Consider the following 13,140-nt stretch of genomic DNA (forward strand, 5'->3'; position numbering starts at 1 on the left):
CTGGATGGGATGATGCAGAGCTATTAATATCGGGGCGGCTGGGGGCTGAGGGGGAATGTGCTGAGCCGGGAAACCCCAACGCCACCGAGACTGCAACTCAATCCTCCGAACCATCCAGCGAGGCCAGAGGGCGGGGCTTCTGCGGGAGGGGCGGGGCACCGCGGGTGGGCGTGACTACAATGCGCTGCCTTAGCCGGCTCCAGCACCAATGGGATTCCAAGCTTCTCCAAGGCTCCTGCGGCCGCCCAATCACATGCCCGCATCTGTGGGCAGCTCCCGGTGACGCCAAGCTCCCTTCCGAGCTTCTATTGGTCGTAGCGGACGTCCGTCTGCCACTATCCCCGCCCCATTACGGAAGCGGCGGGGTACCCAGGGTCCGACTGCCGGTGGGTCCAGGCCATGGGGCAGCCCTGGGCGGTAGGGAGCGCGGAGGGGGCGCCCGCGCGGCTGCCTCTCGTGCTCACCGCACTGTGGGCCGCGGCTGTGGGCCTGGAGCTGGCCTATGTGCTGGTTCTGGGTCCCGGGCCGCCCCCGCTGGGACCCCTGGCTCGGGCCTTGCAGTTAGTGCTGGCCGCCTTCCAGCTGCTCAACCTGCTGGGCAACGTGGGGCTCTTCCTGCGCTCGGACCCCAGCATCCGGGGCGTGATGCTGGCCGGCCGCGGTCTGGGCCAGGGCTGGGCGTGAGTGGGGCGCGGTATCTGGGGGATGGAAGCGGGGGACGTAGGAACCTTGGACAGGGGTAGGTGCCCCTAGGACCAGAAGATGTTAAAACCAGATCACAATAGGATCCGCTTGTTAGAGCCAGAACACTCTTCTATAGCCTGGGATGGTAGATCCAGAAGAAATATCATTCATTCACTTACAAATAGTTCATGAGCACCTACTACGAACAAGGTACTGTTCCGGCCACTGGAGGTACAATAAAGTGGATTCCTGACCTCCTGGAGCTTATTTTAGTGGGGGAGGGGGCAGGGAATAATCTATAGGCATAGTAAATAAGGAAATAATATAGACTAGATTATAGATTTAAGGAGGTGGAGGAGTTAGCCAGGTGGGAATCTGGGGGAGAGCATTCCAGGTAGGGGGAACAGACAGTGCAAAGACTCTGAAGCAGTTATGTGTCTTGTGTGTTCCAGAAACAGCAAGGCCAGTGTGGCTGGTGTGGAGTGAGAGAGAGGGAAGAGAGGTTAGAGATAGACCTTGTAGGACATTGAAAGCTTTGCTTTTTACTGGCAGTGAGGTGGACAGCCATTGTAGGGTTTGGAGTAGAGGAGGGCACAATTTAGATTTTTAAGGATCAGTCTGGCTGCTGGGGTGAGACTATACCAGGAGGAACCAAAGCTGGAATCAGGAAGAATAGTTAAAATCTGATGCAGTATCCAGGGGAGAGAGTTCATGGTGACTTGGACCAATGTGGTGACCATGGAGCAAGTGAGAGGTTTGCTCCTGGATGTTAGAGGCCGGAGAAAGGCTTAGGATTGGGATGTCTGAGCTGCAAGAGCCCTCGGACCTGCAGTGCTAGAACAATTCGTCCTGCATTTATGTATGAGGAATTTGAGGCTTATTAGGGCAGTGGTCGTGCCTGCTCCCCTGGGATGGATTCAGAGGCCAACTGGGTATGAGAAGGGACACTCAGAGCTGCTGGCGGAACTGACACTGTGGTTGCTTCCCTGCAGTTACTGCTACCAGTGCCAAAGCCAGGTGCCACCACGCAGTGGGCATTGCTCTGCCTGCCGTGTCTGCATCCTTCGTCGGGATCACCACTGCCGCCTGCTGGGCCGCTGTGTGGGATTCCACAACTACCGGCCCTTCCTGTGCCTGTTGCTTCATGCTGCGGGCGTCCTGCTCCACATCTCTGTGCTGCTGGGCCCTGCCCTGTCAGCCCTCCTGCGAGCCCACGCGCCCCTCCACACCGCAGCCCTCCTCCTGCTGCCCTGGCTCATGCTGCTCACAGGTGGGGAGCTTGGGAGGCATCCACAGAGGCAGAGGCCCTTGTTGTGGGCCATTCTGGTGGGGGATGGAATTTCCAGCTGGTTCTCCTGGTAATGGCCTGGGGACCCAGTTCCAATGTCATTTATGGGGGGGCGGTGAGGGCAGCCTAGGATTGAACTGGGTGTGCAGGACAATAAAATACAAGGCCTTGACACAGGTGCAGAGTTCTGGATAGGAGAATCAGGACTGGCAGAGAAGGAAAGACTAGTGGGAGTTGGGGGGGCGGTGTGTGATTGGGAGTGAGGAGGGAGCATTCTAAATGAGGGTGCATTCTAAGTCAGGGGAGCAGCCTAAGCAAAGGCGTGGAGGTTGGGCAAGGAGTAGGTTCAGATTGGATGGTGGAGACCCTAAATGCTGGTGTATCCCTAACGTGACTGGACAGCAGGGAGCCAGTGAAAGTTCTAGGCAGAGGAATCTCCAGTCTTTGGAAGTTGGGAGGGGAGGACATGAATCAGGAGGCTGATTGAGAGGCTGTGTTCTGGATGACACATTTATTCCTCTTCTGACACCCTCACCTCCCCAAAAGCCCTACTGTTTTGTTTTGTTTTTATACTCTTTGAAATGCTTGAAATGCTTTGGGCTTTCTTTCCCCTGACTCCTTCCTCCTGACCCCTCCAAGGGCCCCTCTGTAAACTTGTCCTTTGGTTACTAAACTCTCTGACCACCCTGAATAGTCAGTCAGTGTCTCCTTATCCTATCTAAGCCTGACTATCCCTGCAGCCTGGAGGTGTGGAGGGGGGAGGCCTTGGGAGACCCAGTGGGTTGTCAGTGTCTTCCTCTGACCACATTGGCTCCTTTGCCTCCTTGATGAGCCCCTGCTTCCACTGAAACGCAAGCCCTCCAACTGCATGTCCCTGCAACCCATCCCTCTGTGGCCATTCATTTCTCAAGTCCTGGGCCATGTTGAAATCATGGGTGCCTGGAAGTCTGGGTGAATGGCCCACTCACTGCCCCAGTTGCTCAGCTTCTAGACTTCCTCCATTTGACTTCTATCACCTACACCCACATCCACCCTTCACCTTGTCAGACGTCAAAGTGTGTCACCTTCTGAATCATGCCATGAGCTGGTCACCCCTTTTTCTGTTGCCTACCTCCCCTCCTTCCAGCCAGCTCTCACTCTCATACTCTAGAGAGTATGAGAGCTCCTGGCCCTCGTCTGTCTCCCAACACTTTCCCTCTTCATTTCCCCCACATCCAGCTTAGAATCCTCATTTCCACCATTCCCCTGCCAACATCTCACCCTTCTTGGCTCTGTCTACCTGTCTTCTCTGTATCTGCCCCTGGTTGCTAAGGGCTGGTAATTTGTGGCAGTTGGTCCCATGTCACATTCATGGCTACTGACCCCAACAGGCCCTCAGTCGTGCCTTGCCATCATGGTTTCTCAAAAGCTTGCCCCCCTCATGACTGCGGCTCCAACCATCCCACTCTCCTGTTTTCTAAGCCCCCACCTCTCATGAAATCCATCACGGAGAAAATGACATGTCAGTTATGTCCAGAATTGTCCTGTCTTCATATCTGGAAGCCAGGCTCACTGTCTCTGGCTTCTCCTGGTGTCTGGCCTTCCTCCCCGCTTGGAAGCCTCACTGTGGCCTGCTTCTCTTCCTGCCAACCCAGTCTCCCTCCGCTGGCTTTCTTTCGGTTTTCCTACCTATACAAACCCTCTCTTCACCCCATGTCCTCCTCCTCCCTAGGTCTTGCCTCCTGGCTCTTCTGCTAGCAGCTAGGCTCCTTGGAGGACTTCCCCGGGCTCATAGGTGCTTTTCCTCACTTCCCATTCCTTCCTCTACCTGCTCCAAACTGGCTTCAACCCCCCTCCCCCTCCTGAGAATGCCTCGGTCCCCACAAAGCCAGGAGGACCCCTCTGAGTTCTCTTTGCTTCACGAGACCTTTCTGCCTCATAAGACTGCTAGCCTCCCTCCTCCTGGAAGGGCTATACCCTGGGCGTCTCCAACAGCTCGCACTGCTGGTTTCCTCCTTCCTTTTATGGTTTCCCTCTCTCTTCTTGATCAGGTCCCAAGGGACCTGGTCTCCTGATGCTGAGGTAGTGGCACTGTTCCCATCTCACTCTAACTCTGGCCTCTAGTGGGTCTTGGAACTCCCTCTTTGCCAGCCACCTGCAGATCTGCATGTCCAGCCTGGGCTTCTCTCCTGAACTTCCAGAGCCATCCACATACTCATCTCACAGGCACCCCTCCATCCTGCCTCAGGACCTTCAAATAGAATGTTTTTTCCCCTCTTTACCTAGCAAATACCTCCTTCAGACACCACCCAAGATGTTACTTAATTAAAACAAATGAAATCCACTTCCCTGAGCTTCTAATAAGGCAGCTTGGCATTTCCCCACATAGCCTGTCTTTTTTTAATGAAGTAGAATTCATATAACATGTAATTAATATAAAACCACCTTCAAATAAAATAAAATAAAATAAAATAAAATAAAATAAAATAAAATAAAATAAACCACCTTCCAGGGATGCCTGGGTGGCTCAGAGGTTGAGCATCTGCCTTCGGCCCAGGGCATGATCCTGGAGACCCGGGATCGAGTCCCACATCAGGCTCCCTGCATGGAGCCTGCTTCTCCCTCTGCCTGTGTCTCTGCCTCTCTCTCTCTCTCTCTCTCTCTCTCTGTCTCTCATGAATAAATAAATGAAATAAAAAAAATAAAATAAACCAGCTCCCAGGGGATCCCTGGGTGGCTCAGTGGTTTAGCGCCTGCCTTCTCCCAGGGTGTGATCCTGGGGTCCCGGGATCAAGTCCCACATCAGGCTTCCTGCATGGAGCCTGCTTCTCCTTCTGCCTGTGTCTCTCTCTCATGAACAAATAAATAAAATTAAAACAAAAAACAAACAAAAAAACCCACCTCCCAATAGATCATTCAGTGGCATTTAGTACATTCATAATGTGGTGAACCATTACCACTAATTCCAGAACATTTCCATAGCCTCCAAAAGAAACCCTGTACCCATTGAGCGGTCACTTCCCTTCCCTCCTAGAGTCCCCCCAGCCCCTGGTGACCACTCATCTACTGTCTGTCACTATGTCTGTCTATGGATTTGCCTGTTTGGGATATCTCACATAAATGGCATCATATGTCACTTTGATAATTTGTTACTTTTACGTCTGGCTTCTTTCACTGAGCAGAATGTTTCATGGCATCCTATAGTTCATTAGTTCAGCAGATACTTAGTACCTATCAGGGGCCAGAAGGTGCTGTACTTTTCCATTGTAACCAATCACATCTGTAATTAAGTAACTGAGAAGCCATCTCTGAAATGTCTGTTAGCTCCCTGAGGTCAGAGCTGCTGTCTGCCCTTCATCCTGGTGCCTGCCGTGTCTAGCAATGGGGAGGTACTCATAGTTTGTGATAAACAGAAGTTGGATGGATGGGGACTGTGTCTGTCTGGGGCACCAGCATGGGCTGGCCGGGGAGTAGCCATTCAGCATTTGCTGAGCAGAGGAATGAGCCCTGCTTGGTGGTGGAGGGTAGCAAGTAGAAGAAGGGCAGGAGCTGGGCTTTGGGAGGGCTGGGCCCCCTTCTGCCCCCTGATCCTTTTGCTTTCTCCTTGCAGGCAGAGTATCTCTGGCGCAGTTTGCCTTGGCCTTTGTGACCGATACATGCGTGGCAGGTGCACTGTTATGTGGGGCTGGGCTGCTCTTCCATGGGATGCTGCTGTTGCGGGGCCAGACCACGTGGGAGTGGGCTCGGGGCCAGCACTCTTATGACCTGGGCCCTTGCCACAACTTGCAGGCGGCCCTGGGGCCCCGCTGGGTCCTTGTCTGGCTCTGGCCCTTCCTGGCCTCCCCACTGCCTGGGGATGGGATCACCTTCCAGACCGCAGCTGATGTGGGTCTCATGCCTTCCTGATTTCAGGAAGAGCTGGAGATGTTCAGGGAGAGGGCAGCAGGAGAGGGGGCTCCTAACTCCTTTCAGGCCCAGCCTCAGGAGTGGAGGTGGGTTGGTACTTACTACCTTTCAGCAACTCCAGTCCTATCCTTGGCCTTTGCCCTGCCCAGCCTGGTCTCCAGTGTCCAGGGCTTGGGTCCTACAACTCTGCCTCTATTGCCCCCCTACTCCCAAGTATAGAGGACAGTTCGGTAAGGGGCTGCTTGGCCAGCCTAGTCACCCCTTTGCTGGGTTAATAAAGTGCCCACTTGGTTCTTGGATTCCCTCCATCTTTCGGGGTTTCTGGTCCCTCTGATTGCCACACATGGGAACTACAGAACACTTGAGGGCTTGGGGAGGCCAGGGATCTGCCTCCTGTGGCTTTGGTGGGGGTGGGGCTGGGGCACCAGCAGACCAAGGCAGCATGAGGTGATCCAGGGAAAGAGAAACATTCTTTCCTAGATTCTGTGCTTTATAGTTAGAAGCATCTCCATAACACTCACTGTGCCTCTCTCCGGCTATTCTGGTACCAAGGGCAGCAATTATGGGAGTTGATAAGATCTCAGGGCTGTGAATGGAGGAGTCAGGATTTGAACCCAGATTTTTGTGCTTTCTCCTTCACCCTTACACAGCTGAGGAAAGTGAGTATGCACAATGGAGGCAGAGAAATCAGGTAGGGATATTCAAGCATCTGAAGGAGGATGCTCAGAAGGCTAAGCTCTTCCTCTCTGGACTCTTCAAGAGCTACCTGTTAAACATTTTATTCAAATATAGTAAACAGATTTCCAATGTGGTAGGTTTAAACACATAGGTTTACCTGTTTCCTCTTCAAATCTAAATGATAGTGAAGAAATAAAACATATAAATTTACAAAGATAAAGAAAATAGAAGAGAGACAGTAGTAGACCAAAGAGCCTGATGACATTTTGAAAGATGGGAAGTGGATGGAAGCTCATTTCCTCTTTTAGCAGAGAATTAGAAACCACTCCCAGAGGGAGGAGCCAAAAGCAGCCAAACTGTCTCCCAGAGCCCTGGAGAGGCTCAGGAACTCTCCTGGCACCATGGAACCAAGGTGTGGGACTGACATGGACTGATCCAGTCTTGAAAAGGGGCAGCTAGGTTGCCCCTCCCCACAGGGCCCACCCCACCCTGTGCAGCCAGCAGCTAGCCATCTGGGGTACAGGTGGGGACTGTTCAAAGCAGCTTTGGGTTTCAGAGGCACTGGGGAGGGTGGGGGTGAGGGGCTGGACCAAAAATTGGATTAAGTGAAAAAGTCTACAGATGCTGCTGGGGGCCGGGGGGAATGTCATCCAGTGACATGGCAGGCTTGTCACCCAGGAACTCTGAGAGAAGCCCATCCTTCAGACATGCCCTGCCCATGCCCACAAAGGTTTGAGCTGTTAGGACTTTTTTGTTTTCCCAAATGGCATGTTCAAGTACTAGTTCTTAACTGTTAGGAATTTGGTGTGCCTAGCACTTTGTGCTGTACATAAGCATTGGCAGACTTCTAGTTTCCTCCTCAGCTTTAACCCTCTGGAACTTTTTTTTTTTTTTTTAATTAAATAGTAAGGAGATACAAGAAAATATAAAATAAACTCCTCCCCCTTCCCATTTAAGAAATGGATACCACTTCCTTTGAACCCCTGCTGTGCCCCTCCCCAGTGGAGAAAACACTGTCCTGTCTTCATCATTCCCTTGCTTTGCCTTGTAATTGTATTACCTATGTTTGTATTGGCTTTGCATGTTTTTGAATTTTATGTAAATGAATCATACCATGTTTATTCCTCTGTGACTTACCTTTACACTCATTATGTTCCTGAGATTTATCCAGATTAACATGTAGAGCTGTAGGGTATTCCTTTTCCTTGCTGTATAGTGAGCCATTGAATATACAATTTATTTTCCCATTTTGTCCACCCCTATTATATGACTCCCTAGGATCTATTCTTGGTCCTTGCTCTTCCATACAAATTTTAGAATCCACTTGTCAAATTCCACCAGTAAAAATTCTCTTTGAGATTGTGAATGAAATCCAAATGAATCTATAGAGCAGTCTGGGAAAAATCAACATTCATATCAAATTCTGTTTTTCAGTTCATGAACATCATGTATCCATTAAATGTTTTCAATAAAGTTACATATTTTTTTTCTCATAAAGATCATTCCTTTTTTGGTTAGATTATTATTACTTTTGAGAGACAGAGAATACGAGTGTGGGGAGGGGAAGGCCAGAAGGAGAAGGAGAGAATCCTAAACACAGAGCCCAAAGCAGAGTTCAGTCTCATGACCCTGAGGTTATGACCTGAGCTGAAATCAACAGTTGAACGCTTAACCAAGTCACTCAAGTGCCCCTAGTTAGATTTCTTCTTCTTCTTTTTTAAGATTTGAGAGAGTGAACAAGCACGAGTGGGAGGAGGGGCAGATGGAGGGGTGGGACAAGCAGACTCCTTACCAAATGGAGAGCTGGACACAGGGCTCAATCCCAGGACTCTGAGATCACGAGCTGAGCTGAAGTCAGATGCCTAACCCACTAAGCCACCCTTGTTAGATTTATTCTTAAGTAGTTGATATTGTTATGCTACTTGTATATGGCTTATGAAAATAGAAATTTTGGGCAGCCTGGGTGGCTCAGCGGTTTAGCGCTGCCTTCAGCCCAGGGCGTGATCCTGGAGACCCGGGATCAAGTCCCACGTCGGACTCCCTGCATGGAGCCTGCTTCTCCCTCTGCCTGTGTCTCTGCTTCTCTCTCTCTCTCTGTGTCTCTCATGAATAAATAAATAAAATCTTAAAAAAAAATACACATTAAAAAAAATAGAAATTAAAAAAAAAAGAAATTTATTTTTAATTTATTTTTATTTTTATTTATTTATGATAGTCACAGAGAGAGAGAGAGAGAGGCAGAGACACAGGCGGAGGGAGAAGCAGGCTCCATGCACCGGGAGCCTGATGTGGGATTCGATCCCGGGTCTCCAGGATCGCGCCCTGGGCCAAAGGCAGGCGCCAAACCGCTGCGCCACCCAGGGATCCCAAAAAATAGAAATTTTGTGTCCAGCAACTGGACTTGTCTGGGAAACTTATAATAATTTACTTATAAATTCTTCTGAGTTTTCTGCATTTATAATCACATAATCTATGAAAAGAGGTTTGAGGGATCCCTGGGTGGCGCAGTGCTTTAGCGCCTGCCTTTGGTCCAGGGCGCGATCTTGGAGACCCGGGATCGAATCCCATGTCGGGCTCCCGGTGCATGGAGCCTGCTTCTCCCTCTGCCTATGTCTCTGCCTCTCTCTCTCTCTCTCTCTCTGACTATCATAAATAATTTAAAAAAAAAAAAAAAACTGTTTTTGGGATCCCTGGGTGGCGCAGCGGTTTGGCGCCTGCCTTTGGCTCAGGGCGCGATCCTGGAGACCCGGGATCGAGTCCCACGTCGGGCTCCCGGTGCATGGAGCCTGCTTCTCCCTCCGCCTGTGTCTCTGCCTCTCTCTCTCTCTCTCTCTCTGTGACTATCATAAATACATAAAAAATTAAAAAAAAAAAAAAAGAAAAAAAGAAAAGAGGTTTGGTTTTTCCTTTTAAATTTGTGTACCTCTTAATCTTGCCCCTTCTGTATGGGTGGAGGAAAAGTAGTGGGCACCTTGACTTGTTTTATTTTTTTTAAGTAATCTCTGCACCCGGTGTGGTGTGGCTTAAACTCATGACCCCAAGATCAAGAGTCCTATGCTCTTCCAAGCTGAGGCAGCCAGGTGCCCCACCTTGACTTGTTTCTAACCTTAGAGGAAATAATTTTGATATTTCACCATAAGATATGTTCATTATGGGTTTCTTTTTAAATAGATGCCCCTTAAATTCCCTTCTAGTCTGAATATGTTAATGATTTGTATATTTACTTTCAATTATTTCGTCTCTTAAGACAAATGGATATTATTATTTTTTAAAGATCTTATTTATTTATTCATGAGAGACAGAGAGAGAGGCAGAGACACAGGCAGAGGGAGAAGCAGACCCCATGCAGGGTGCCCAATGTGGGACTTGGTCCCGGGACTCCAGGATTACACCCTAGGCCGAAGGCAGGCACTAAACTGCTGAGCCATCCAGGGATCCCCAGTGGATTTTATTTTTTAAGAAAGATTTGAGAGATAGTGAGCATGAGTGGGGGGGGAGGGGCAGAGGGAAAGGGAGAAGCAGACTCTCTAGTGAGCAGGAAGCCTGACTCAGGTCTTGACCCCAGGACTCTGAAATCATGACCTGAGCTGAAGGCCAAAGCTTAACTGACTGAGCCACCTAGGTACCCCATAGATAGATTTTTAAAAATCTAGACAACACTATCTTCCAGTTGAAACATTTGATCATTTATATAGTTTGTAAGTAATGTACTTGGATATATTTCTACCACTTTATTTTGTGCTTTTTGTCTCACCTTTTGTAGCTTAAAATTTTTTTAAAAAGATTTTTATTTATTTATTCATGGGAGACACAGAGAGAAGCAGAAACATAGACAGAGCAAGAAGCAGGCTCCTCAGAGGGAGGCCAATGCAGAACTCAATCCCTGGACCTGGGATCATGCACGGAGCTGAAGGCAGATGCTCAACCACTGAGCCACCCAGGTGTCCCTTTTTAAAATTACTTCTTATTGGGTACAGAATTCTAGGTTAATAGCTATTTCCTCTCAATATGTTAAAAATATTATTCTGTCTTTTGGCTTCCATTGTTGCTGTTGTCAGCTGTCATCTATAGTTTTTCCTTTGAAGATACTTTTGTCTTCAACACTTTTAGGATATTTTTATCTCCAGTATTCCGCAGTTTACTGTGATGTGCACAAGTGTGGTTTTCTTTGTATTTACCCTCATGAAATTCCTTGGGTTTCCTGATTCTATGAATTGATGCCTTTCATCAGTTTTAGAAGATTCTTAGTCACACCTTCACATATTTTCCCCGTCTTTACTAAAGCTCTGATGAGACCTTCCTACTACATCACATGTATCTCGGTTTCTGGCATTCTGGAGAATTCCTACAGATCTACCTTCCAGGTGGATCTTCCTTAGTCTTTCTGTCTTTCTTCAGCTGTGAAACCAATCTGAGGTTTTTTTTTTTTTAAAGATTTTTTTATATATTTATTCAGGAGAGACACACACACAGAGAGGCAGAGACACAGGCAGAGGGAGAAGCAGGCTCCCTGCAAGGAGCCCAATGTGGGACCTGATCCTGGATCTCAGGATCATGCCCTGAGCCAAAGGCAGACGCTCAACCACTGAGCCATCCAGGAATCCCAAATTTTCTTTTTTTAAGTGGTTTTGTCCATTCGTTCATGAGTTTCATGTGTCAAATATTTTCTCTTTCTAGTTCTGTTTGACTCTTTTTAAGATCTGCATGGTCATTTTATAACCTTCTTGCTTTCTACTTAAATTTTAGGTGGTTTTTTTTTTTTCCTTTAAATATTTTGAAGACACACACCTTCCATTGTTTGGTAATTCCAATATCTTAAGTCTGTGAGGCTGGAGTACATTGGCTATTGCTTATGGTGGCTCCTCTTCACAATGCCTTAGTTTCTTGCAATTTGTGAGTTCATATTTCTTGGAATTTTGTCAAGGTTTTTTTTTTTTTTTTTTTTTGAGATTGGGTCAACAGTAAATTCCTCCAGAGAAGAAATGTGTTTTCTCTGTCACCTGATGACAAACCAATCCTGCACCACTAAATTTGCAGCTACAAGTCTTTTGGACCACCCAGGTATTGTCAGTTTAGGTTATAAACCTATTCAGGCTGGCTTATGGTTAAAAATTCTCAGGAGAGGTTTTTCCCTTGCTTCTACCTCGCACTAGGCTTGGAGATAGGTAATTGACCTGCTGGTTCTAATGAGATTTCCAAGAACCAGCTTTTGGTTTTGTTGACTTTCTTTACTGATTTCCTGTTTTCAATTTTATTGATTTCTGCTCTGGTTCTTTTCTTCTTCTTTTCCTGCTTATTTTAGACTTAATTTGCTCTTCTTTTCTAAAATATGCATCCAATGCTATACATTTCTCTTTAAGCACTACTTTTGCTGTGTCCCACAAATTTCTTGTGTTTTCATTTTCATTTAGTTCAAAATATTTTTAAATTTTTCATGAGATTTCTTCTTTGACTCATATGTTATTAGAAGTGTGTTGTTTCATTTCCAAGTATTTGGTGATTTTCCAGCTATCCTTCTATTAGTGATTTCTAATTTAATTCCATTTGACCTGAGAGCAATGTATTGTTTTGATTATTTTAAATTGGTTAAGGCATATTTTATGGACCAGATTGTGGTCTGTTTTGGTGCCTGTTTCATGTGAGCTTGAGAAAAATACATATTCTGTTGTTGAAGTAAGTCTACAGAGGTCAGTTGTTGACTGATGGTGTGCTAGGCTCAACTATGTTTTTGAAAAGATACTATGGGGTGCTGGGTAGCTCAGTGTTTGAGCGTCTGCCTTTGGCTCAGATCATGGTCCCACAGTCCTGGGATGGAGTCCTGCATCAGGCTCCCCACAGGGAGCCTGCTTCTCCCTCTACCTATGTCTCTGCCTCTTTCTCTGTGTCTCTTATGAATAAATATTAAAAAAAAAAAAAAAAAAGAAAAGATACTACAGTTAAAGACTGAACAGAGAACAGAAAGAGTTGAGAATTAAAACAATGGAATTTTAAAAACAGTTCCAGAGAAGAGGTGAAAGATAAAAATCCCTCAGAAAGTTGGACAGAGGGGTGCCTGGGTGGCTCAGCAGTTGAGTGTCTGGCTTTGGCTTAGGGTATGATCCCACGGTCCTGGGATTGAGTCCCGTATTGGGCTCCCTGCAGGCAGCCTGCTTCTCCCTCTGCTATATTTTATATAAAACCTTATATATATATATATATAAAAAAGAAAGTTGTACAGAAAGACAATATGAAAGGAGAAGAAAATAGATGATCAGTTGTGTTCTCTTTGGAATTACCACTAATCAGATGTTGGGTTTAATGAAAATTCCAGAGAGAACAGAGAAAATGGGAAGAAATCACTCAAGGAAACGAAATTTTGTGCAAGTTAAGAATATACATCTCTACCCCACAGCACAACAAATAATGACACGCAGGAAGACATGTCCTGACATTTTATAACCTCAGAGAAAAAGGAGGTCAGGAGCAAAAATGGCATGGAACTTCTCAACAGCATTACCAAAAATCTGAACACAGGGGAATACTGCCTTAAAAATGATCTTGCAAGGGATGCCTGGGTGGCTTAGCAGTTTGGCACCTGCCTTCAGCCCAGGGCATGATCCTGGAGA

At 47.4% G+C, this 13,140-nt stretch overlaps 1 protein-coding gene across 1 annotated transcript; it reads left to right on the forward strand.

Moving 5' to 3' along the window:
- The first annotated feature begins 334 nt into the window (after window positions 1–334).
- ZDHHC24 (zinc finger DHHC-type containing 24) lies at window positions 335–8,032 on the forward strand. The gene is made up of 3 exons (XM_041723542.1): window positions 335–680; window positions 1,677–1,954; window positions 5,562–8,032. The coding sequence occupies exons 1-3, from the start codon at window positions 400–402 to the stop codon at window positions 5,855–5,857; spliced, it is 855 nt and encodes a 284-aa protein (XP_041579476.1). The 5' UTR covers window positions 335–399; the 3' UTR covers window positions 5,858–8,032.
- The last annotated feature ends 5,108 nt before the right edge of the window (window positions 8,033–13,140 follow it).

This window comes from Vulpes lagopus, chromosome 11 (genome assembly GCF_018345385.1).
Source record: "Vulpes lagopus strain Blue_001 chromosome 11, ASM1834538v1, whole genome shotgun sequence".
Taxonomy (NCBI): Eukaryota; Metazoa; Chordata; class Mammalia; order Carnivora; family Canidae; genus Vulpes; species Vulpes lagopus.

Bases quoted from the DNA above. Each gene is read 5' to 3' on its own strand.
- ZDHHC24 (XM_041723542.1), top strand. From the start codon at position 400: ATGGGGCAGCCCTGGGCGGTAGGGAGCGCGGAGGGGGCGCCCGCGCGG. The intron at 681-1,676 runs GTGAGTGGGGCG...GCTTCCCTGCAG, and splicing joins GGTCTGGGCCAGGGCTGGGC to TTACTGCTACCAGTGCCAAA. The intron at 1,955-5,561 runs GTGGGGAGCTTG...TTCTCCTTGCAG, and splicing joins CTGGCTCATGCTGCTCACAG to GCAGAGTATCTCTGGCGCAG.